This window comes from Tilletiopsis washingtonensis (assembly GCF_003144115.1).
Source record: "Tilletiopsis washingtonensis strain MCA 4186 unplaced genomic scaffold FA09scaffold_5, whole genome shotgun sequence".
Classification (NCBI taxonomy): Eukaryota; Fungi; Basidiomycota; class Exobasidiomycetes; order Entylomatales; genus Tilletiopsis; species Tilletiopsis washingtonensis.
Window position 1 is genome coordinate 637,590 of NW_020312002.1, and position 21,777 is coordinate 659,366.

Sequence of the window (21,777 nt, forward strand, 5' to 3'; positions counted from 1 at the left end):
TCCAGCCGATTGTCGAGGAGCTGCAGCTCTGGGACGCTGAGCGGCGGTCGGGCCGGAATGAAGCCGGGAGGCGTCAAGTGCGGGGATGGGGGGCGCAGCAGCAAGCGCCGTCCGGGCTCACGTCCGTCTCGCAACGCCAGACAGCCGCACAGACGCTGCGCAGATGCAGCTCCAGCTGCGAACAAATGCGGGGCAGGCAAGACGGACGGCCCGGAGGCGAGTCCGGGCCGCCTCGCGCTCGGAAGTGCAGCTGCAGGATCAGGGGCTGCGGCAGCGCTGTTCCTGCATCGCCCTCTCCGCACCTGCGGCATGGCCCTTCTGCCGCGGCTTGCTCGCTGTGCGGCGACGAGGCCGTGCCTGAACGGGTGCGGCGGCAGCGAGAGGGGCGGGCGTGGCAAGCGGCGCCTTGGCGAGTCGAGGGATGGCTGGGGCGGCTGCTGGGCTGCTCCCGCGGCCTCTTTGCTGCTCTCTGCTGCGGCGCGCGGCCCGAGTCGGACCCCTGCCGCGGTTCTCCCGTGCTGCTCTCATGCCTCGCCCGCTCCGCCCGAGGGTGCCTGCAGCGGCCAAGTCGGGCGCGTGCCGCGTGGTGAGCGCGGGAGCAGCTCTGAAGCTGAGGTATCGTCCAGCTCGTCTGCAGCTGCGGCTGCCTCGCTCAGGCAGCCGATGCCGCAGAGGCAGGAGAACCCGCCTGCTGCGACAGCAAGGAGAAGCAGCTGACAGCGGCTCAGGCACCGAGGGGCCTCGACAGGGGCGATGTGCGGCCGCGGACGATCTTCCCCGCATCGCGAAGGAGCGCGAGAGGGGAGCGGCCAAGCGGCGGCGGAGCCTCTGATCTTTTGCCGTCTTTGCCCGCCTCTGCGCGCGTGCCGGTGCGCGGGAGGCGCAAAGAGGCCGACGAGGCGCCTTAAAGCTGCACCCGAGGAGCCGCACCGACGCACCTTGCCCACTGCTCCGCATCGCCGCTCCTGCCTGCGCACCACCACCACATCAGCCATGTCGCACGCACAGCCCGCACCCGCCGTGCTCGGCAGCGAGCGGCCCAGCGACGAGAAGCGCGACTCGGCCTCGGGCCACGAGGAGAAGGAGCGCCGCTTTGCGCCCGCCGCCGTGCTGGCGGCCAGCGAGCCGGGCGGCGTCGAGTCGCAGCACACCTTCACCGCCGGCGAGCTGCACGTCAGCGACGACGAGCGCCGCGTGCTGCTGCGGCGCCTCGACAAGGTGCGTGGAATGAGGCAGCAGCGCTGCGGTGCTTCGCTGACAGCCGCGGCCAGCGCGTGATGCCGTACGTGACGCTGCTCTAGTGAGTGTGGCCGCTCGTCTGCGTGCACCGGACAGCAGCTCACACGCACCAGCCTGCTCTCCTTCCTCGACCGCGTCAACATCGGCCAGGCCGCCGGGCTGGGCCTGCGCCGCGACCTCGGCATTGTGCGCGGCAACCGCTACGCCATTGCGCTCTCCATCTTCTTCGTCTTCTACGTGGCGTCTGAGATTCCGGCGCTGCTCGTCTTCAAGCGCCTCGGCGTGCGCCGCGCCATTCCGATCATCATGATTGCCTGGTCGCTCGTGCTCATCGGCATGGGCCTCGTCAAGACGTCGGCCGACCTCATCGCCACGCGTGCGCTGCTCGGCCTCTTCGAGGGCCCCCTCTTCCCGCTGCTCAACTACATGCTCTCCTGCTGGTACTCGCGCGCCCAGCTCGGCACACGTGTCGGCATCTTCTTCAGGTGAGCACCGGGTGCTGCGCCAGAAGCGCGCATGGCTGAGCCCTTCTGCTCAGTGGCGCCACGCTCGCCGGAGCCTTTGGCGGCCTGCTCGCCTACGGCCTGGCGCAGATCCACATGCCCGCGGGCCCGTACGAGGGCGAGCAGTGGCGCTGGATCTTCATCATCGAAGGCATCCTCACGCTCGTGTGCGCCATCCCCGGCTTCTGGATGCTGCTCGACTTCCCCGCCGCCGAGAAGCGCATGTTCGAGCCCCTCTCCAAGGCGCGCTGGAACCACGTGCTGGCCAAGTCGCAGGGCGTCACGTCTGCCGATGTGAGTCTGCCTGGTGACATGGCAGTGAGCACGCGCTGATCTCTCGCCTCGGCAGATCCCCTTCACGTGGAGCCAGGTGCGCTCGGCGTTCACCGACTGGCGCGTGTGGGTCATGTCGATCATGTACCTCTCGGTGGCGAATCCGCTGTACAGTCTCGCCATCTTCATTCCGCAGCTCATCAGCGGGCTGGGCGCGTTCGGACGCACGTCGAGCAACCTGCTCTCCGTGCCGCCGTACGTCGTGGGCTTCATCACGACGATGGCCTGCGCCTTCTACTCGGACCGCCACCTCGTGCGCAGCGTGCCCATCGTGGCGTGCATGTCTCTCACGCTCCTCGGCTACATCCTCTTCATCGTCGAGTCGGTGCCGCCGGGAGCCAAGTACGCCGGCTTCTTCTTTGCCGTCGGCGGCGTGTCGCCTTGCATTGCTCTCTCCATCACTTGGATCGGCAACAACGTCGGCGGCGCGGTGAAGCGTGCTGCGGCGATGGGTCTCTTCTTTAGCTTCGGCAACTCTGCCGGCCTCGTCTCCTCGAACGTCTACCCGCTCACCGATGCGCCGCGCTACATCAAGGGCCACTCGATCAACCTTGCCTTCACCGTGCTCGCCATGGCGTGTGCCACGGTGCTCGGCATCGCCAACTACCGCGAGAACAAGCGGCGCGACGCGCTCTGCTACGCCAAGCCCGACGGCTCCTCTGCGGACCCGCTCAAGGCCGACGACGAGGTGCGCTGATCGCGAGCTGCCTGTGTGAGCGAAGCTGACGGAGTCTTGCCTGCAGGAGGAGAAGGCTCGCTGGGGCCTCTCGCACCTGAGCAAGGCCGAGATCCTGCTGCTCGGCGACAAGCACCCTGGTCAGTGCCCGGCCGCGCTGCCAGATGCACACGCATCGGACGACTGCTGACGCCCGACTCGCCCCTGTCCAGCGTTCCGCTACGCCGTTTGAGCGGCCATGCACGTGCTTCCTTCTCCTGCCCGCTGGGCCCGTCTCGACGAAAGCGCCCTGCGCACATTTCTATCGCTGCTGGCTACCCCGCTTCTCTCTGTCACGGCCGTCACGTCTCTGAGCGAATGGTACAATCACATGTGTGCATCAGGTCGTAGAACTCGCATGCTGGCCCTCACAGCTTCGCCTGTGCCTTTGCCACGCTGACGACGACCTTGCCGCCGGAGCGCTTGTCGGCGTCGGCGAGCAGTGCGAAGCCCTTGTGTGCATTCTCGAGGCCCTCGAGCACCGTGTCGACGATGGGCTCGATCTTGTGCTTGCCGACGAACTCGACCATGGCGCGAAACTCGGCGGCGCTGCCCATCGTCGAGCCTGCCGGGCCGGTGTGAGTAGATAGGTATGCACGCCGCCAGGCAGCACGCACCACAGATGTCGACGTTGCGCAGCACCTCGCGCATCGTCACCGTCATCTTGGGGCTGGCCGTCATGCCGAAGCAGACAATCTTGCCGCCGGCCTTGAGACCGGCCTTTGCCGCCTGCGCCGGCACCTCGCCGCCGGCGCTGTCGACGATGGCGTCGAGGTACGGGCGCTCGGCGCACTTCTCGGCCAGCAGCTTGCGGATCGTTTCGGGCCACTTGGCGTCCTTGTACACGGCGCCGCCCACCGCTCCCAGCTCGACGGCCCGCGCCACCTTGGCGTCGCTGCCGCCGGTGACGAAGACACGAGCGCCTGCCGCCACGGCGAGCTGCAGAGCCAGCAGCGCCACGCCGCCGCCGATGCCCGTGATGAGCAGCGTCTGGCCGCGCGCCAGCTGAGCCTTGGTGAAGAGTGCTCTGCAACCGCATCCAGCGTGAGCGACAGCAAGCGATTGAGCGTGCCGTGTCGTGCCCTTTCCACGACTCACCTGTACGCCGTCACGCCTCCACACGGCAGGCAGGCAGCCTGCAGCGCATCCAGGTGCGCCGGCACATTGACCACCTGGTCCGCCGCGACCTGCACGTACTCGGCGAAGCAGCCCACGCCGCCCGTCGGCTTGGTGGCGCCCAGCAGGCCGAAGCCGCGCCCGCCAAACTCGTTGGTCGCCTTGCTCTCCTTGGAGCCGGGCACCTCGGCCTCAGGACCGGCGGCGTCGGAGGCCCAGCCGCGCGTCGGGTTCAGCAGCACGAGGCCCTGCGGGTGCGACGGCTTGAAGGAGGAACTGCCGCGCACGATGGTGCCGGCGCCGTCGCAGCCAAACGTGCTGTTCTCATAGGTGAGGCCTGGCCAAGGCGGCGTGAGCCGAGAGGCGCGGAGGCAGGGCGGCGCGCTGCTCACCCGGGTAGGCGCCCAGCATGCTCCACTCGTCACGACGGTTGAAGCCGGCGGCATGAATCTGGCGGCCAGAGTGGCATGAGCATGAGACGCTGCGGCCCTGGCGCTGCACAACTGAGCAGCTTGGCAGATGCGACTCGGACCCGCAACAACAGCACCACCGGACGCTGCTCTCATCGCTGGCGCGCGCTGCACCTCCTCGTCACTCGCAAGCGTCGCCGCCTTCCAGTACAGGCCTTCTCTCCGCCGCTGCACACGCACCTTGACGAGCACGCAGCCCTGCTGCTCCTTGGGCACGTCGACGTCGAGCAGCTTGGCCTCGTTGCGCGCGCCCTTCTCCTTGCTGGCGGGCCGCTGCAGCTGCAGGGCCTTGGCCTTGGTGCTGCATTTATGCGCCGTCAGTGCACGTGTGCCAGCTGCTGATGCGGTGCGACGTACGGGATGTTCGACATGGTGCGCTGGTGAGGGCGGATGAGAGGGTGATGGAGGTGGAGGAAGAAGCGGCGGTGCGCGGAGTGTGGGGAAGGCGCGCTCAGGCCAAGCTGCGGCTGCAGCCGCAGCGGGCCGGCCAAGCCGCTGCGCGAAACGCCGGCTGCGACGCTTGCCGGGCCGCCTCTTCCGCGCCTGCCGAGCCGTGCGGCCACCGCTCGCTCCCGCGCCCAACCGCTGCACAAGGGCACTTCACTCTCGTCACGCTCAGAAAGTTTGGTGCACTGCTTATGCATTGTCCTCTCGGTATGACCCGACATTTGCAGCCCTGCGCGACGCTTGCTGGCGAGGCATACGCAGCGCAACCTCACGGCGGCGGCGGAGGAGGTGCATCATCTTCAGGCGGCGGCGGCGGCGGAGGAGGTGGGCCATCGTCCATCGGCTCGTCGTCCGGCGGCGGCGGCGGTGGAGCACCGTACATGGGCTCAGCGGACGGTGGTGGTGGCGGCGGCGGCCCTGGCGGCGGAGGTGCGCTAAGTGAAGGCTCAGACGGCGGCCGCGCGGGTGCTGCCGGCTCAGTGGTGGCAGGCCTTGTCGCAAGGGGCCGAAAGCCGTCTGAGCCTGCTCTGCCAGTGAGGGGCTCGACGCGCGCGAAGCCCAGAGGTTTGAAACCGCCACTCCGCTGGCTCGTCGTGGCCACGGGCGCGAAGCCTGCTGGCCTGCTGCTTGAGGTGCCAGATACAGCTGCGAACCGCGAAGAGGATGCGGCGCTGCTCCCACTGAGCGGCGCAAAACCGATTGGGGCGCTTTGTGACGTGCTCCCAGAGCTCGGCACAGACGAAGTCGCGGCAGGTGCTTCACTCGTGTCGAGCCGTCCGAAGCCTGCCGAGCGGAAGGCGCCTACGCTGCGGGCTGCAGGTGCGGGCGCCGGTTGTTCGACAAGAGCAGCAACAGGAGCAGCGGGAGCAGCCGCAAGGGTGCGCTTCCAGCCGCCACTGCTGCCTGCGCTGGTCGTCGCAGGCAGAGTGCTGCTTCCGGCAGCAGCGAGTAGTGAGGGCGCCGCCTTGACAGAGCCGCCCGTGAGCCTGGCGAGCTCCTTGGCCTCCCTTGCCGCCTCCTTGGCTCTGCGGTTCGCCGCCCGCTCCGTGCCGCCGCCGCCTCGCGCCTTCTCCGTCGCCGCCAACTCTTTCAATCGCTGCGGCACGGAAGGGCGTCAGCCGCAAGCACAGCGAGCATCAAGGACACGGAAGAGCTCACCTTGCGATGGTGGTGGTCGTAGCTCGTCAGGTGTGTCTCATAGGCACTCGGCTTGGAGTAGCCCTTGTTGCACAGCTCGCAGCGGAACGCGGCGCGCGCCTCTTCGGCATCATGGCGCTGAGTCGCCTGCCGTGCTGCCTCATCCTTGAAGGTGCAGCAAGCAATGAGCTGGTGCGATGGCCAGGAGAGGCGCAGCACTCACCAGTCGTGCGGAGCGCTGCGCCTCGGTCTCGCGCGACATGCGCTCCGAGGGCAATTCGCGGCGCGAGCTCGTCGATGCCTCGACGTTCCGAATATCAAGCGACAGCTTGCCTGACGCAGAGACAAGAGCCTCAGCCACTGCCGCCCGCAGGAGTATGCTTGCGCCTCACCGATGCCGGCCAGGTCCGCGCCGCGCTTCTCGCTCAGCGGCACGGGCTCAATGCGCCCGTCGCCCGCGGCGCCCAGGCCCTGCCCGGCGACCCAGCCCATGCGCAGCAGCATGGCATATCCGGCATTGCGTGCGCCGAGCTGCGTGTCGACCGAGGCGCGCGGCCGCTCGGGCGACGGCGAGCGCGACGGCGTCTCGAGGCGCGACGAGGCGCTGCTGGAGGCGCTGCCGACACTGCTGCCGCGCGGCCGCTTCAGAGAGGCCTGTGGAGAGGGCGGAAGCGGCGTGCTTGTGTGGATGGCTGTGCGGTGGCGCTTACCTCGTGCGCCTGCTGCGGTGGCTGCGTGCGCCACATGGCTGCGCGATGGAAGTGAGGACGAGAGCAAGCGAAAGAAGAGCAGAGGCGGCCGCTGAGGTTGCGCCTGTGAGCTGCTCCCACGCGCCCACCGCGCCCCGCATTCCCCTCGCCCGAGTGCCGGCTCCACATGCCGTTGCTTCTCTCCCTCCCACCACATCATCCCGCCTCGTCCATCATGCCGCTGTGCGTCGCACGCACCTTGTCTCTCCTCGACGCTGACACGTCGCGCGACAGCCCGCAGCTGGCGCCGCTGACGGCCGAGTCGCTCGCGGCGCTGGCGCGTCTGCGCGCCCATGTGCCTGTGCCCGAGCCGTGTCCCGGCGCCGTGCCGGCGTATCGGCGCGCAGCCGTGCTGCTGGGTCTGTTCGGCGGGCGGCGAGGGTGAGTGGTACGAGCAGCCGCAGAGAGCGAACTGCGAGGCTGATGTGGTGTGGGCCAGCGACCTGCACGTCGTCCTCTCCCAGCGCGCCCTCGGCCTGCGCAGCCACGGCGGCGACACGGCCATCCCCGGCGGCCGCTTCGAGCTCGGCGACGCAGACATGGAGGCGTGTGCAGTGAGTGCTAGCAGGAGAGAAACAGGAATTGACGGGCGCGTGCGGCGTCGTGTGCAGCCCCGGGCGCTCCCATTCGTCGCGGCCGTTCAGGAGGCGCTCCCGCCGTAGCAGTGTAGCGAGCTGACAAGCCTTCTCGTCCCTCAGCGCCGCGAAGCATGGGAAGAGGTTGGTATCGGGCCGGACGTATGCATGGCCGAGTCGATAGCTCATCATTTCTGCGCAGACCGGCCTGCCGATCAACCCCGCAGCCTCGCCGAAGCTGTGCGAGCTGCGCGCCTTTCTCTCCGCCAACGAGCTCGTCGTGACGCCCGTCGTGGTGCTGCTCACAGATCCGACGCAGCAGGTGCGTTGTCTCCGCGATGGATCTCCTCACAGCTTACTCATGCGCCCTTCTCTCAGCCAAACCTGAACCCGCGCGAAGTCTCCTCTCTCTTCTCTGTGCCTCTGCGCGCCTTCCTCTACCATGTGCCGCCCGTAGCGCTGCGGCCGTCGCTGCGCCTGCCAGCCATGCCGAGCGAGGACGACATGCTCAGCGCCAGCGAGGTCTCGGGCCCCTCGGACTGGCATCACTGCCGCGACATCAGCTGGTTCGGCGAGCGGATACGCAGACATGACTTTTGGCACCGCAGCAACCCAATTCGCGGGCTCACCAGGTGCGTCAAGCCCAGAGCGGCTGCGCCAGCCCAAAGCTGCTGCTGACTCGACTTGGCCTCAGTGACATTCTGATCCACGCCGCGTGGCTGGCATACGGCCAAGAGCCGTCCTTCGTGCTGCGAGGTAAGCCATGCGACAGCGTGCGCAGTCTCATCCACTGAGCCCTCCCGCCTGCAGCGCCGAACCAGCCGAGCGACGCAGCGCTCATCCGCACGGCCTTCGAGGGCCCGCTGGCCATCCGCAAGCGCCGCGTGCGTCCGCGCATGGGGCCCTTGGCGCAGCCTGTCGACGACGACGACAAGGAGGGCACGCCGGGCAAGAGCAAGCTGTAGAGGCGCGCCGCTTGGCTTGGATGGACAATTGGTGCTGCGCTTGCTCTGCGATACTGCAATGAATACCCTATGTTGCGCGACTCATGAGTGCCTAAGCCTTGCTCAGTGCAATTGCCTGCGCTCTGGCAGACGATCGACGCAGCCAGGGCGGAAGCGTTGGGCACTCGCCTTGTCAAGAGACTACAGAGACGGGCGGAAACCGCTCTCATCGTCTGAGGGTTGATATCTGCTTAGGCTGGCTTGCCCGACATCTGCGCCTGCGTGTTGTAGTGGTTAGCATATTGACCTCATAATTTAGTTGAACCTGATTACAGGCAGTCGAAGAGCCGAGTTCAATTCTCGGCGCGGGCATGCTTTTTGCTCTTCCTTTTTGCCCTCTCCCACGGCGTCTTGGGCCGGCCGCGTTGGCCGGCGCCCGTTCTTCATTGCGCCCACCACACCCCTCAAGGTCCACGCGGGCGGCTGGCAGCGCTGCAAGTAGCTGGTCAAGATGAACAGCGCAACGACGCCGCAAGGACGGTCTGGCTGGCCACGCGTGCGCATCGGCGTGCTGCTGCTCGCTGCTGCCGCCGCGGCGCTGGCCACGAGCATGGTGTGGGCGCAGCAGCTCGTGTTCGCGCCTGCGGCCTCGACGCCGCTCAGCAACGGCACCCACCCGTGGCGCCGCTCCGTCATCCTCGTCTCGCTCGACGGCGTGCGGCCGGCGTACCTGACGCCCGAGCTGCTGCCGCACCTGTCGCAGGCGCCCGCCCTCGTGGCCGAGAGCATGCGCCCCGTCTCGCCGTCGCTCACCTTTCCGAACCACTGGAGCCTGCTCACGGGCGTCTCGCCCGGCCGGCACGGCATCGTCGCCAACGACTTCCACCGCATCTTGCGCGACAAAAGCAGCGAGGCGTTCTTCTACCAGGACCCGGCGCGCTCCTGGAACGGCAGCTGGTGGGGCGCCGAGCCGCTGTGGAGCGTCGCCGAGCGCGCAGGCCAGAGCAGCGCGGTGCTGGCCTGGCCTGGCCCGCCGATCACGTCGCACGGCGAGCGGCCGCGCCACTTCCAGCGGTACGTCAAGGGCTGGAGCACGGCCGACCGCCTGCGTACCATCGAGCGCTGGCTGGACATGGGCAGCGTCGACGAGCGGCCGAGCCTGATCTGCGGTGAGCTGCACGGCATCTCTTCACCCTTGCACGATGCTGACGCTCAGTCTGTAGCATACGTCCCAGACGTCGATGCTGCAGCGCACGGCGCCGGGCCAGACCCCTCGGACCCGTCAGTCGCCGCGGCCCTGCGCGCCGTTGACGACTTCATCGCTGCACTGCTTCGCAGCATCGCTGCGCGCAACGCCAGCGAGCTCGTCGACGTCGTCGTTGTGTCCGATCACGGCATGACCCAGACGTCCTCAAAGCGTCTAATCTATCTCGACGAGGCGCTGGGGGCAGAGCTGTATGGCGAGATCCTCACGCGCGACGGATGGCCCTCGGCCGGGCTGCGCTTCAAGAGCGCCAGCGCACAGACTGCGGCCCGGGACCGCTTGCGCAAGCTGGCAAAGGCCAGCAGCTTCCAGCTGCTCGACGCCGAGCCGCTCGCGCAGCAGTGGAACTGGACGGCGCCGGACGAGCACGTCATGCGCGAGCGCGTCGCGCCGCTGTGGATGGTGCCGGACGTCGGCTGGAGCATCACGACGGCCGCCGAGATGGCGACGTTCAGCGACGGCGTCTACAGCCCGCGCGGGTGAGTCCTGACGTCGTGCGTTCCACGCTGCCGCGATGCTCATCCAGGCGCACCTAGCAACCACGGCTACGACGCACGCCATCCCGACATGCAGGCCATCTTCGCTGCCCACGGTCCGTCCTTCCGCCGCTCTGCACAGCGGATACCGCCCTTTCGCAATCTCGAGGTGCACGGCCTCGTCAACGAGCTGCTGGGCATACCGGCGCGCCACCGGCCGCCTACAGAGGTGAGCCACTCGTCTCTCTCGGCCCTCCAGCGCTGACACTGCCGATGCAGGGCACGCCTGGCTTCTGGACGCTGTACCTCCGCTAGCTGACTGTCTAATGTATTGTTTCGTGCGGTCGTTGATGGTGAAGCAGGTGTCTGATGTGTGGATCCGGGGCAAATGGGAGAGACGGTCATACAAGCGCCTCGGAGCCCTCCTTTGACGTGGGTCCCGAGGAGCCAGGTGCGCGCGGCGCCACCTCGCTGCGCCAGCGGTCGATCGACGAGCTCTTCGGGTCGCCCATGATGGGCGGCGCGAGCGGCGTCATCGACGGTGCAGAGACCATCGCCGGCGAGCCCATTGCGGCGCCCTGGTGCATCATCGGCGAGGCGTGCGGCGCGGCGCTGTCGTAGGACATAAGGTTGGCGGCAGAAGCGGTCGCGGGCATGCCGCCGTTCATCGGCATGCCGAGGTTCATCATGCTCATGCGCGGGTCGCCCATGCCCGGCATGAACGACATGCGCGGGTCGAAGCCCGCCGGCTGGCCGTATGGCCCGAACGAGGGCATACCGCCCATCATCTGCGCCTTGGCCTGCGCATTCTCCGCCTGCAGGCGCTCGATGACGGCGCGCTGCTCGGCGATGATGGCAGCTTGCGGGTGCATGGCGCCGAGTGGCGCGTCGTCTGAGTCATTGTCGCTCTCAGAAGCATCTGCGCCGCTGGCCTCGCGCCGCGCTGCCTTCTGCGCTGCAATGGCGGCCAGTGCCGCAGCGCCGTTCGCGTGCCGCAGACCCAGCGGGGCATCATCGGACGAGTCGGACTCGGGCTCGAGCGCAGGGGCAGGCGCTGGCGGAGCGCGCGGCGAGCCGCCAAAGTCGAGATCAAGAGTGCCCATCTTCGACTCGCGTGCCTTGCGCTTGGCCACGATGGCCGCAAGCGGCACCTCTTCGTCCGAGGACTGGTTCCCGCCAATTGTGAGACCAGCAGCAAAGCTCGGCGGCGCTTTCTTGCGCAGCTGCGAGAGCGGCACGTTGTCCTCGCTCGAGTCGCTGTCGCCGTCCTGTGTCGAGTCGATCGAGAGCACTGGCACGGTCGACGGGTCCAGCGCCATCGACTGGCGCGCGCGCTGCAGCGCCTGGCGGCGACGCTCTGCCTCGTCCTCCAAACTGGAACCGTCCGAGCTCTCCTCATCGTCGGAGCGCGCGAACCACTCGGCAGCAGTCTCGCTGGGCCGCCCACTGCGCCGCGATGAGGCGCCGTCGTTGCCCGCGTCATCTGTAGGCAGGTCGAGGGCGATCTGGGGAGCCTGAATGGGCGTGCGAGAGCGCGGCGGCGAGGCATCGCCGTCTGCTCTCTCCTCTGGCAACTGCAGCGCATCGCCACGAGGCGTCTTGTTCGCCTCCTCGGCCGCCTTTGCAGCGGCCGCCGCAGCGCGAGCCTGCTTGCCCTTCTTGCCGCGCATCTTGCGCAGCTTGCGCTCGGCCTCGGCCTTCTGGTACTCCTCCTCGGCCAGACGCCGCACCTCGCGCTCCTCGGCCTCGCGCGCCTCCTCTTCGCGCCGCTTGGCCATCTCGCGCGCCCAGATGTGGTCGGTGCCAAAGGCAGCCTGCATGCGCTCGCGCGTGTCGTTGTAGCCGAGCGGGTTGTCGCGAAAGGACCGCGCGGCAGCACTCGGCGCGATGGACTGACCGTCGCCCAGCATCGCGCTCTGTGCGTCGGCCTGGTTCATCTCTTCGATCTCAGTCTGGCCATAGTAGCTGCGACGAGCGGGTCAGCAACCTGCTCGTCCCTCATTCAACAGCGAACTGCTCACCGGTTCTTGGAGACGTTGATGTGCTTCTTCTCCGCCGCGACGTCGAGCAGGCTCTTGCCGAAGAGCTTGCCTGCCGGCTTTTGGTTGTCGATCCAGCGCTTCTCGTCCTCGGTGTTCCAGCTGGCGTCGCTGGCGTCGTCTGAATCAGTGTCCGACGCCTCGCTGGACGAGTCCTCGCTAAGGTCTAGATCCTCGTCGGGACTCTCTTCCTCGGCGACGGCCTCGTAAGAGGTGCCATTCTGCTTGGCGGCCTCGCGCTTGCGCCTGCGCTCGGCGCGGGCAGCCTTGCGCTTGCGCTTCAGCTTCGCCGCCTTCTTCTCGGCACGCTTGGCGGCACCCTTGCTCTTCTTCTTCATGTCAAGAGCGGCCGCCTCGTCCTCGGGAGCCTGAGACGCCGTGGCTTCCCAGCCCCAGCCCTCGCGTTCGTCGTCGTGCTGCACAAGCTGGTTGCGGAAAAGGGCCGTCGTAGGCGCGGCGGCTCGCCGACCGATGCCTGCAGGCGCAGCAGCCGGGATGTTGATGAGGCGGCGTCCTTCCGCAGAGTTGAGGAAGGCAGACACCACTGCGTCGTGCTTCTTGTCGCCTTGCGGCGCCATGAAGAGCGGCCGCGGGCCAGCGGCTCCGCCGACTTGCAGCTGCCGCATGGCGGGCAGGCCGCGATTGTGCAGCACGAAGCCTTCCGGCACGTGCAGCTGGCTCTGACGCTTTGCGTTGGCCGCTGCGACGTTCTCGCGCAGCACCTGGTCTGGCGGCGGCGTGAGACGCATGCGCGGAGCCAGTCGCGAGCCTTGCAGGGGCGCAGGCATAGTCAGCGTGCCGGGAAGACGCTCCGAGAGGCCGCGAGGCCGCAGCGGACCCTTGGACGGCGGGCTGATCAGCGAGTCGTCGACGTCGTCTTGCTCCTGCGCAGCCTTCTGCAGCTTGGCGAAGAGCTCGCCGCCGGGCGCGCCGTGTGGGTCAGCCGCTGAGCCGTCGTTGGCGGCGGCGCTGCTCTTGAAGGGCAGCACCGTGGTGAGGAGGCCGCGGCTCTTCGCGCGCTTCTCTTGGCCGGTCTCGTTCTCGCCGCCGCCGTCCTGCATGGCCTGCGCTCCACGCTTGCGCCAGCCCCAGCGCACCGACGAGAGGTCCGGCTCGCCAGCATCGCGCAGCGCCTCTGCTGCATCAGCGAGGCTGGCGTTGGTGCCGAAGATGGCCGAGAAGCGTGACGTCTTGGGCATGGACGGCTCCGTCGCAGGCTGCTGCGCCGCCGGCGTTCCATCCTCGCCTTCTGTCGGTTCCTCGTGGGGCTGCGCGGCCGCGAGTGGATCGAGACCGGCGGCATCAAGCAGCTCAGCCTCATCGAAGCCGGCCAGAGCCGGACTCGGCGGGCCCGAGGCATCAATGATGCCGTAATACTCCGGAAAGGCTCCGCCGCGCGCGAGCGCCTGCAGCTGCTTGGTGGAGAGGCTGTCCATGGGCATGCTCTTGCGCTGCGGCGCCGTCACCTGGCCGAAGCCCGAGCTGGGACTGGCAAAGGACAGGCTCGGCGACATCATGCCGGCGCCGATGCCAGCCATGGACTCTCCATGACGGTGGCGCATCTGCGCGGCCGCGGCGTACGGATCGGCGCCGAGGTCCATGAGCCTGTTTGCCGGACTGGCAGGGTATGGAGAGGGCCCTTGCGGCAGGTGGCGGAATGGGTCTTCCGCCAACACAGCGCCGACGCCGAGGATCGGCGTAGCAAAGCCAGACATCCGTCGAGCAGGACTGCCGATGCCGCCTGGCGTGCCGGGCCGCGAGTACGAGCCGCCCGACACGACGTCACCAGGCTTGAGGATCTGGCTGGGTCCGAGCACGGGCGACATCGTCCCCGCTGGCCGCTCGTCGTTCGACAGAAAGGCGCTAGCCATGAGCGAGTTGCGACGCGAATGACTGCGCGAGAATGAGCCGACGCCGGCCATGTCCTGGTCCTCGCTCTGAGGCTCAAAGTCATGGCCGGTCGTTGAGCCATCGTGGAACGCCTCCGCAGGAGTTGCAGGCGCCGGACGTGGAGCAGCAGCAGAAGGCTGGAACGCGGGCGCAAGAGGCTGCGGGACTGGTGCGGCACTCGACGGGCCGGGCGAGCTCGGCGGCGAGATGCGCACGCCGGCAGCCTGCGCCAGGCGCGCAACGATCTCCTCGTCGGCCTCGGGCGCGGCCTCGTAGTCGCTGCCCTGCTCCGACCAGCTGTCGCCGAGGATGCCCATCGAGCTCTCGCGCCGCTGCATGATCGTGGCGTGCTCGGGCGCCGCATCGACCGTGGCGCTGCGCTCGTGCGCAACGAGGCCCTGCCGCACGCCCTCCTCCTTCTTAGCCGCCGCCTTCGCCGCCTCGTCGTCCAAGCCGAGCCCGCCGAGGCCCTGGTTCAGGGTCATGCGCGGCGATGGCGTGCTGAACAGTGCGCCAGGCGTCGAGGAGCTCGAGGCTCGCCGGCGCGGTGGCGACGCCTGCGTGCTGACGGGCCGGTCTGCCGCAGCCTTGCCCTGCGGCGTGCTGAGATGCGCTGCCACGGCGCTGGCATCGGCTGCGGGACCAGGCCCGTCCCACTGACTCGGCGGCAGATTCTCCTGGCGCTCGCGGTACAGCTTGATGCGCGCCAGCAGCTCGGCGTTGGCGCCCGCGGCCGCGCCTGGCTGGCCGCTCTGCGTGGCAGATGTGCCAATGTCCGACGTGGCACGCGGCGCATCGGACGTGGTGCTCAGCACCGAGCGCGGGCGGTCGCCGCCGGCCCCGTGCCCGAGCGAGCTGTTGGCTCTGCTGCGCCGCCCCGTGATGCGGGTGCGCGCGTCGGTGGAGAGGAACTTCTCGACACCCCAGTCGCTCAGCGCCTCGTCCGAGCCGGCTTCGCTCAGTGCGTCGTCGGTCGCGGCATCGGCAGCCATGGCACCGAGGCTGCCGCGCCGGCTGTGGCTCATGGAGCTGCGCGGCCGCTCGCCCGGGCCGTCCCAAACGGCATCGCCGGGCCGAAGGGCGCCCGTAGCGCTCATGAGGCTGCCCGAACGGCTGAGGCGCGTCGTGCCGGCAATGCTACCCGCGCGGCTATGCGAGTAGCCCGTGCTGCTGGGTGCGCCCTGCGAGTAGCCGTACTTCTTCTCCGTCGGTAGGCGCACGCCGAGAAAGTCGATGCTGCCGCGCGGCTCGTCGCCGGTCGCCAGGCTTGGCCGGCTCAGGCGGCTAGCGGCACTGCCGGCGCGCGCCCGCACGACGGGCGGCAGGCTGCCAGCATCCTCGCGGTACGGCGCAAAGATGGCGCTCTGGCTCGCCAGCTTCGGCTGCGGCGGCGGCGCAGGGTGCGGCGAGTTGGGGTCGTGCTGCTGCCCGGCGATGGCGGCGGCGGCGGCCTGCGCCCGCGCCTCGATCTCCTCGTTGTCCGCCTCGATGAGCGCGGCGGCGAGCTGCAGGCGCGCGTTGGTGCGCTTCGAGATCTTCGGCACCTTGGCCTCGGGCGTCGGCGGGATGCCGGCTGCGTCGCCGTCGAGGGCGAGGACGGGCACGGGCGTGCTCATGCTGCCGCCCGACGGGCCCGGGTCGAAGCTCGAGAGCGGCCGGCCGCTGCTGCTGCTCGCTGCAGCGGCGAGGTTGCGGCTGCTGAGGCCGGCCTGCGCGCGCTCAAAGGCAGGAAAGGCCGACATAGCGCCGGGTGCAGCGCCGCCTCAGCGGTGTCGAAGGCGTGGAGGCAGGCGGGCGCAGAGTGCGGTGCGCGCCGGCGGCGCAAGGACGAGGCAAGGGCGCGAGGCGTGGCGGCGTGAGTCGTGCGTCGTGGATGTGCTGGGTCGTAAAGGTGCGGAACACGGCGAGAGCGGGCGGAGCGGGTGGACGGGAAGCAAGGCAGCCGCTGGCCCGAGCAGTCTAGTGCAGCAGCGAGCTCGGAGCGCGCGGCTTCCAGGCGTCAGGAGTTCGCGCGGCTGCGACTCGCGGCGTGCCTGCGCCTGCGTGAGCGTGCTTTGCGGCTGTGCTGCTGCTGGCCGCGAACCCTTTCTCGTGCCACGCTCCGCCCGATCTCTTGCTTCCCACCACCACAGCAACATCAGCACACCGCGGCGGCGGCTCACAATGCAGAGACGTGTGCTGCACAACATAACGTGACGGATGGTGGTAGAGTACAGGGGCACAGGCAGGCACAGCAGGCAGAGCAAGATATGAGCAGGGGCAGCGGCAGGCGCACGCCGCAGGCAGCGCGCCGACCTCGGACTACGACTTGTCCGACGACACCGAGCGGCCCGTCAGGCCGCGTGTCAGCGTCTGGCGCACGTCGGTCGTCTGCGGCGCGGCCGCCGGTGGCCGGGCGAGGCCGAGGGCGTTGCCGTCGCGCGCCGTGCTGAACGACGAGCGCGTCTCCTGGATCTCCGTCGGCGAGCCGACGACGCTGATGCTCTCGAGCTCGTCGTGCCGCGGCGGCGCCAGGCGCGTCAGCACGGGCGCGGCGTGCAGTGCCGTGGCCATCTGCACGTCGCCGCTGCCGAGCGACTTGGTGATGCTGTCCGGGCTGCCCTGCCCCGACTCGAGGTTGTCGAAGGCCTTGGTGAGGAAGCGTCCGTTGCCCAGCTGGAAGTCGGGCGCGCCCGCGACGCCGGCGTCGTGCGAGCGGCCCGAGGAGTGCCGACTGCCGCGCGCCGCACTCTCGAGCGTGGCGTAGCCCTTCTTGGCCTGGTGCAGCTTCAGACTCGAGATCATGCGCGGCGCAATGACACAGGTGCCGATGGCGTGCAGCGGCAGCAGTGCCGTTGTGAGTGTGTAGTTCTGCACGCGGCGGAGTGTTAGCATGGAGGATGCAGGGAGTAAAGAGACGGGCTACTCACGCCGGCGGCAATCTGCATGTTGACGTACACGGCCTGGCTGACGTTGAGGGCAGCCGAGACGAGCGCGGCGAGGAAGGCGCCAAAGAAGAACTTGCGGTTCACCCCTGACATGGTTGCCAGGCGTGCCTTGATGTTGGCCGGCAGGCGCGTCGGATGCCGCCACTCCAGGTTGCCGATGCAGTGCAGCGTAATGCCGGCGACGAAGAGGTCGAAGGCGAGCAGCCAGACGTAGAGCACCCAGGCGTGTCGGAAGCTGTTCACCACGCCTGAGCACGTCGCTACGCCGGGGAAGGGCGGCGTCGGCCGCAGATGCGTCGTGACCAGGGCACAGAAGGCCGAGAGGCTGAGAACGAGTGGGCGTCAGCCGCAGTCGGATCTGTGCTGCACCACTGCCGCACTCACCCTAGCGCATTGAGGAAGAGGAAGAGATGCAGCCAGCGCTTACCCGGCGACACGGCCATCGTGCGGACGACGAAGATCATGGTGCTGCGCGGCGAAACAGGCGTCAGTGAAGCTCGCCTCAGACCTAAGTGGGGCTACTTACGAAGTCAACGTGCTGTGAGCGAAACCCAAAACCATGGCAGCTGTCAGCAGCCTTTCCGCATGCCCTCGCCCCGGCTCGCACTCACCCGGCAACACCGACGCTGCCGTGCAGGTAGAGCAATGTAGAGCACGTCTTATGGCCCTGCGCCGATGGGCTGGCAATGGTCGCGCACACGCTCACGGCTCCGATGATGCGCGACCAGAAGAGCAGCACCGACGGAATCGACGGCAGCTGGCGCTTGCGCAAGAGGCGCTTCGTGTCGGGCCAGAAGAGATAGCGCGTCTCGTCGGGCAGCCGCAGGCAGAACTCCCAGCAGAGGGCACCCATGCATGCGCCCAGCCTGTTGCTGGCGTCAGCACGGAGTGGCCGAGCCGTGACACGCAGGCCACTCACGTCAGGCCCGTGGAGAGCAGGCTGCGCAGAATCGGCGTCAGGCTCGCCAGCAGCGCGCCGATGACGCCTCCTTCCGGGGCGGCCGACATGGCGGACGACATGGTGCGCAGCGGGCGGGGCAGAGGCGGTGAGATGAAGCGAGAGGACGTGGTGGGAAAGATGGCTGTACGATTGGCAGATGTCGAAGAGGACGCACGTCTGTCGGCTGCCTATAGCGGTACGCGCCGCCGCGCATCGCTGTGCGCACGTCCAGCAGAGATCGCCACAGCGGCGCGCCTGGCAGCTGGCCACGGCTCGGAGCGGCGCAAGATCCCCTGGAGTTGCCGGCGGGGCGGAGGTCGGAGCTGGCGTGTGCAGGACCGCAGCTAGCAGCCTGCAGCAGCAGGTGCGGAGGAGGAGCACGACGAGCAGCCGCGGCGCGACGTGGCCCCGATGTGCGTTCTGTCCCACTCGCCGCCGTGCCGCCGTGCCGTGCGCTTCCAAAGTCCGGAGCAAAGGCAGACGGCACACTTGATGGTTCCGGCGGGCGCCGGCGAGAAGGGGGAAGTGCTGCGCCGTCGAGGCGGGGCCTGGTCGGGGCTCGGAGGCACGGCGGCAAGCTGAGGCAGCACGCAGCGCATGCGGCGGCGGCGCGCTGCGACTTGCGCGGCGCCAGGGGGACCCTTGGGTGGCGCCGCACCCTCCGAGTACCACAGCAGCGCCCGGCTGCTGCGTGTGTGGAGCATTCGCACGCACACGCCCGCTCCGCCACAGAGCGGCAGAGGTCGGTGCGCGAGCGGCCCGACGTAGGCGCGCGGCCTGCCGGCGCTCGCTGGATGAGACAGCGGCCAGGCCTGTGCCGAGCAGCGGCGGCGGGCGCGGCAGACGCCGTGGCTTGCGGCATGTGTCGCGTGTGTGCGTCTCGCGCTGCATGCGGCGCACGCGTCCGTCCCCGTGGGCACCTCGGCAGCACGCACACACACAGCGCTGTGCTTTGCGCTCGCTGCAGCAGACAGTCATCGCATCAGCAGCAGCTTGCGCATCGCTCAGCGCGACCCTGGCGCCTTCTTTGCTGCCATGCAAGTACAGGGACGCAAGGATGCGCAACACAAGGCGCGCACAGCGGCCCTCACGCGATGCGCGCCGAGCTTCGTGCTCCGCCGACGCCGGCGTGACGAGGCACGCCGAGCGATCCGGCGTCGGCAGCGCGCTCACGGGCAGCCGCGCATCTCAAGACCAGCACAGACGGCAGCAGCGCCGCAGTGCAGCAGCGCAGCCAGGGCATTGACAAAACGACTGCGCTGCCGCCGGCCCTCGGATAATTGTTGGGCAAGACTCTCCAGCGGCGCCGAAGCTCGGAGTACGCGGCCGGCCGCGCCGCAGACAGCTGCAGGCGCCGCCGCCGCCTGCCGCAGCGCCCGCATCTGGTGCTGGTGCTGCGAGCCGTGCGAGGTGGAGAGAAGGCTGCCCGTCTGCTTCTCCTTCGCCGCAGGAACGGTATCGGCAGCAACGGGCATATCGCCGTACCTGAGGCAAGCCGGAGGGGACGGGCCCTGCATGGAATCCTGATCCTCGTGCTCAGCAGGCTGCCTCTTGCGCTGATCGTCAACCCGTCCTTGCTGCTCTCTCTCTCCTTCACGTCCCAATGCGACGCTGATGCGGTTCGGAGTGTTTTCATTTTGGCAGACGCAGGCCGGCAGGTGGCCACACGACCGAGCACGGACCGGCAGCTGCAGCGTTGCGCTCGACTGCTCGTGGGCTACGGGCACGGCCAAGCAAGACAGCGCAGGCGTGTCTGCCGGCTCGGTGGCCCTCGGATGCCCTCGGAGCCGAGCAAGAGCAGAGACTTGCGCTCAGGCAGCCGGGACGTCGGCCGCCTTGGCCTTCTTGGCCTTGGTCTTGGTCTGGCGCACTGCGGATGCCAGCAGGGCCTTGGTGGCCTCCCTGCCGTATCAAGAGCGTGCGTCAGTGGGGAAGCAGGTTGAGCCGCGGCTGCTACGCGCAACGCACCCGACCTCTGCGTCCGGCTTCACGACATCGCCCGAGCCATTGTACCACCGCGGCGCCGGCGTGAGGCGGATCGCACCCTTCGAGTTCGTTGCGAGCGTGAGGCTGCACAAAGGAATGTCAGCGCGCCCGGCACACATACAGCAGCGGCTGCAAGCGGCGCCAACTCACAAGACCTGCGCAACGACGGCGGACTCTGGACGGGCAGGGTGCCGCGTCAGCATACATGCGGCCTGCACTGGTCCGTGCACACTCACCCTCCTTGTCGGCGAGCGCCTCGAACGGCGTGAGCTGTAGGAGCGGCAATCTCTCATCAGTGGTGCTCCGGCCCGGCTTGCGTGCGCACGACTCACCAAGTTGTGGCTGACGCACTCCTGCACACCCATGCGTGCGCGCTTCTCGTCCTCGACGATGCGCAGGTTGAACGGGAAGGCACTGGGAGAGGGGCACCATGAGCACCGCAGCGTGCCAGGAGCTAAGGACAGGCACCCACCCAGCCTTCTTCTGCACGTCGGAGAAGACCTTGCGCGACGTGGCCATCTTCAGGAGGTACGTGCTGCCTGTCTTCTTGTAGCTAGAGGGCTGCGTGTAAGCACCGTGCGCGTGGAGCTGGGCTGAACAAGCCTCACATCGTCGTGCGAGCGTCATCGACCTTCGGCTGAGGGGGACGCAGAGGGTGAGCCGGGTCGCCGCAAGAGAGCACACGCCTCGCTCACCTTGCCCTCCTTGGACGTCGTGACGGTGATGTCCACGCCGTACACCTCGTTCTCCTCCAGCTTGATCGTGTCGGGCCGGCTGCTCGGCTCCGGGGCGAGCACGACCTTCTTCTTGCCGTCAATGACGTCCTTCTCGAACTGGTTCGTCTGCATGCCCTCGACGGCGCGGCAGCCTGCGGGAGGCAGTCAGCATGGCGCGGAAAGAGGTGGCGTGGCCCCCGCCCCTGAAGAGCGTTCAGGACAGCGAGGCGGGCGCAGTGGCCCGGCTCTGGCTCTGCCCGCAGGATACATAAGACCGCCATGCAGACCGTCACCTTGAGGTCACTTGCCTGCCCCGACCTCCTTCAAGAGCTCGTTGCTCGAAGGCAAAGCCGCACGAGCAAGCCTTCGGCCGAGAATCCCATGCCCTCCCCTCCCCCCCCCCCTCTCTTTACTAAGCGCACTTCACTCACCGAGCTCCTTAATTGCGTCCTCCACCTTCTTCGACACCTCCGTGTTGGTGGCGCCGACCTTCATGCTCCGCAGCGCGACCTCAGCGCCGACCCAGGCGGCGCGGATAGCGTCGGCCGTCTTGCCGGTGACCGGCTTCGAGGCGTCGGCGCCGACGACGATCGTCTCGGCAGCGACGGCCGGGTAGCCGTCGAGCTGGGCGCCGAGCTGGATCTTGACGACATCGCCCGTGGCGAGCGTCTTGGACGACTCGGCGTCAGAGGGCAGCGGCGCCCAGTTGCAGATGACGTTGTTGATCGAGATGGTGGTGGGGAAAGCGGAGCCTGGCGAGATGCGTGAGCGGCAGCCCACTGAGAGGCGCACGGAGCAGGCCGCCAACCTCTAGACTGTCGCGCAGCAGAGCACAAGAGACAGTTGGCATGGCTGACAGCGCACCAGCAGGTTTGAGCTATGCCTCCTGGCACACCTGCGCCGCCCTCTCTGCCTCCAGCCCGCCCAGCGCGGCACTCACCCTTGGCCATCTTCTTGTCGCTCTTGTACACGCCCGCCGTGCCGGCCTCGACGGCGGCGTCGCCGGCCTGGCAGAGGCTGAGCAGCGTGGCGCCCTCGACGGCCTTCTTGACGACCTCGGCGAGCGCCGAGGCGGCAATCTCACCAGCCGTCTTGTACTGCAGGCGAGAGAGTGCGGAAGCGCCTGGTCAGCACGCGGCAGGCGCATGCAGCCGCGGCGGGCGGCGCACCTTGGTGAGGATGGAGTCGGCGAAGGACTCCTCCTTGGGTGCCGCAGCGGCGGGCGTGGTGGCGGCGTCGGCAGACATGGTGTGCTGTGTATATCGAGCAGGGGTTGGGTGGAGAGGAAAGACGCCGCTCACCCGCACATCG

The 21,777-nt window shown here is 68.5% G+C and overlaps 9 protein-coding genes and 1 non-coding gene across 10 annotated transcripts; 4 read left to right on the top strand and 6 right to left on the bottom strand.

Annotated features, from left to right (window-relative positions):
• The first annotated feature begins 954 nt into the window (after window positions 1–954).
• Window positions 955–3,144, top strand: FA09DRAFT_328586 (MFS general substrate transporter). Its single transcript, XM_025741830.1, has 7 exons — window positions 955–1,218; window positions 1,272–1,300; window positions 1,353–1,724; window positions 1,778–2,036; window positions 2,092–2,763; window positions 2,819–2,891; window positions 2,964–3,144. The coding sequence occupies exons 1-7, from the start codon at window positions 994–996 to the stop codon at window positions 2,981–2,983; spliced, it is 1,650 nt and encodes a 549-aa protein (XP_025600084.1). The 5' UTR covers window positions 955–993; the 3' UTR covers window positions 2,984–3,144.
• FA09DRAFT_359202 (NAD(P)-binding protein) lies at window positions 3,035–4,747 on the bottom strand (the record flags this gene model as incomplete). Its single annotated transcript, XM_025745075.1, has 6 exons — window positions 3,035–3,355; window positions 3,408–3,817; window positions 3,889–4,243; window positions 4,299–4,356; window positions 4,557–4,677; window positions 4,734–4,747. The coding sequence occupies 6 exons, from the start codon at window positions 4,745–4,747 to the stop codon at window positions 3,159–3,161; spliced, it is 1,155 nt and encodes a 384-aa protein (XP_025600085.1). The 3' UTR covers window positions 3,035–3,158.
• Window positions 4,748–5,000: 253 nt separating this feature from the next.
• On the bottom strand, window positions 5,001–6,726 carry FA09DRAFT_328588 (hypothetical protein). Its single transcript, XM_025741831.1, has 4 exons — window positions 6,353–6,726; window positions 6,184–6,293; window positions 5,982–6,125; window positions 5,001–5,919 (listed from the first exon to the last, which is right to left on the bottom strand). Exons 1-4 carry the CDS (start codon window positions 6,462–6,464, stop codon window positions 5,092–5,094), a joined length of 1,194 nt encoding a protein of 397 aa, XP_025600086.1. The 5' UTR covers window positions 6,465–6,726; the 3' UTR covers window positions 5,001–5,091.
• A 217-nt stretch (window positions 6,727–6,943) lies between these two features.
• FA09DRAFT_328590 (hypothetical protein) lies at window positions 6,944–8,329 on the top strand. The gene is given in 8 exon segments (XM_025741832.1): window positions 6,944–7,085; window positions 7,124–7,128; window positions 7,148–7,263; window positions 7,408–7,428; window positions 7,487–7,606; window positions 7,663–7,916; window positions 7,979–8,040; window positions 8,095–8,329. The coding sequence occupies 8 exon segments, from the start codon at window positions 7,003–7,005 to the stop codon at window positions 8,247–8,249; spliced, it is 816 nt and encodes a 271-aa protein (XP_025600087.1). The 5' UTR covers window positions 6,944–7,002; the 3' UTR covers window positions 8,250–8,329.
• Window positions 8,330–8,504: 175 nt separating this feature from the next.
• Window positions 8,505–8,600, top strand: FA09DRAFT_t18. Its single transcript has one exon. It is a non-coding gene; the product is annotated as a tRNA-Met (tRNA).
• A 238-nt stretch (window positions 8,601–8,838) lies between these two features.
• Window positions 8,839–10,233, top strand: FA09DRAFT_294947 (Phosphodiest-domain-containing protein; the record flags this gene model as incomplete). The annotated part of the gene is made up of 3 exons (XM_025740097.1): window positions 8,839–9,397; window positions 9,452–9,971; window positions 10,029–10,233. 3 exons carry the CDS (start codon window positions 8,839–8,841, stop codon window positions 10,231–10,233), a joined length of 1,284 nt encoding a protein of 427 aa, XP_025600088.1.
• Window positions 10,234–10,275: 42 nt separating this feature from the next.
• FA09DRAFT_328593 (hypothetical protein) lies at window positions 10,276–15,819 on the bottom strand. Its single transcript, XM_025741833.1, has 2 exons — window positions 11,990–15,819; window positions 10,276–11,933 (listed from the first exon to the last, which is right to left on the bottom strand). Exons 1-2 carry the CDS (start codon window positions 15,637–15,639, stop codon window positions 10,370–10,372), a joined length of 5,214 nt encoding a protein of 1,737 aa, XP_025600089.1. The 5' UTR covers window positions 15,640–15,819; the 3' UTR covers window positions 10,276–10,369.
• A 303-nt stretch (window positions 15,820–16,122) lies between these two features.
• Window positions 16,123–17,875, bottom strand: FA09DRAFT_328595 (hypothetical protein). Its single transcript, XM_025741834.1, has 6 exons — window positions 17,744–17,875; window positions 17,436–17,690; window positions 17,351–17,362; window positions 17,209–17,292; window positions 16,807–17,149; window positions 16,123–16,747 (listed from the first exon to the last, which is right to left on the bottom strand). Exons 1-6 carry the CDS (start codon window positions 17,842–17,844, stop codon window positions 16,199–16,201), a joined length of 1,344 nt encoding a protein of 447 aa, XP_025600090.1. The 5' UTR covers window positions 17,845–17,875; the 3' UTR covers window positions 16,123–16,198.
• An 862-nt stretch (window positions 17,876–18,737) lies between these two features.
• FA09DRAFT_220136 (hypothetical protein) lies at window positions 18,738–19,542 on the bottom strand. Its single transcript, XM_025739549.1, has one exon. The coding sequence runs from the start codon at window positions 19,398–19,400 to the stop codon at window positions 18,852–18,854; it is 549 nt and encodes a 182-aa protein (XP_025600091.1). The 5' UTR covers window positions 19,401–19,542; the 3' UTR covers window positions 18,738–18,851.
• Window positions 19,328–21,714, bottom strand: FA09DRAFT_328596 (Creatinase/aminopeptidase; the record flags this gene model as incomplete). The annotated part of the gene is made up of 11 exons (XM_025741835.1): window positions 19,328–19,666; window positions 19,733–19,834; window positions 19,901–19,925; window positions 19,987–20,020; window positions 20,083–20,164; window positions 20,223–20,303; window positions 20,359–20,387; window positions 20,446–20,618; window positions 20,898–21,218; window positions 21,407–21,563; window positions 21,636–21,714. Coding segments are annotated over 11 exons (1,174 nt in total), but the record flags the coding sequence as incomplete, so codon positions are not given.
• Window positions 21,715–21,777: the final 63 nt, after the last annotated feature.

Bases quoted from the DNA above. Each gene is read 5' to 3' on its own strand.
- FA09DRAFT_328586 (XM_025741830.1), top strand. From the start codon at position 994: ATGTCGCACGCACAGCCCGCACCCGCCGTGCTCGGCAGCGAGCGGCCC. The intron at 2,037-2,091 runs GTGAGTCTGCCT...TCGCCTCGGCAG, and splicing joins AGGGCGTCACGTCTGCCGAT to ATCCCCTTCACGTGGAGCCA. The intron at 2,892-2,963 runs GTCAGTGCCCGG...GCCCCTGTCCAG, and splicing joins GCTCGGCGACAAGCACCCTG to CGTTCCGCTACGCCGTTTGA.
- FA09DRAFT_328588 (XM_025741831.1), bottom strand. From the start codon at position 6,464: ATGCTGCTGCGCATGGGCTGGGTCGCCGGGCAGGGCCTGGGCGCCGCG. The intron at 6,294-6,352 runs GTGAGGCGCAAG...TCTCTGCGTCAG, and splicing joins CGCGGACCTGGCCGGCATCG to GCAAGCTGTCGCTTGATATT. The intron at 5,920-5,981 runs GTGAGCTCTTCC...TCCGTGCCGCAG, and splicing joins ACGACCACCACCATCGCAAG to CGATTGAAAGAGTTGGCGGC.
- FA09DRAFT_328590 (XM_025741832.1), top strand. From the start codon at position 7,003: ATGTGCCTGTGCCCGAGCCGTGTCCCGGCGCCGTGCCGGCGTATCGGC. The intron at 7,607-7,662 runs GTGCGTTGTCTC...CCCTTCTCTCAG, and splicing joins TCACAGATCCGACGCAGCAG to CCAAACCTGAACCCGCGCGA. The intron at 7,917-7,978 runs GTGCGTCAAGCC...ACTTGGCCTCAG, and splicing joins CCAATTCGCGGGCTCACCAG to TGACATTCTGATCCACGCCG.
- FA09DRAFT_328593 (XM_025741833.1), bottom strand. From the start codon at position 15,639: ATGTCGGCCTTTCCTGCCTTTGAGCGCGCGCAGGCCGGCCTCAGCAGC. The intron at 11,934-11,989 runs GTGAGCAGTTCG...CGCTCGTCGCAG, and splicing joins ATCAACGTCTCCAAGAACCG to CTACTATGGCCAGACTGAGA.
- FA09DRAFT_328595 (XM_025741834.1), bottom strand. From the start codon at position 17,844: ATGTCGTCCGCCATGTCGGCCGCCCCGGAAGGAGGCGTCATCGGCGCG. The intron at 17,150-17,208 runs GTGAGTGCGGCA...ACTCGTTCTCAG, and splicing joins CTCTTCCTCAATGCGCTAGG to CCTCTCGGCCTTCTGTGCCC. The intron at 16,748-16,806 runs GTGAGTAGCCCG...CGCCGCGTGCAG, and splicing joins ACATGCAGATTGCCGCCGGC to AACTACACACTCACAACGGC.
- FA09DRAFT_220136 (XM_025739549.1), bottom strand. From the start codon at position 19,400: ATGAAAACACTCCGAACCGCATCAGCGTCGCATTGGGACGTGAAGGAG.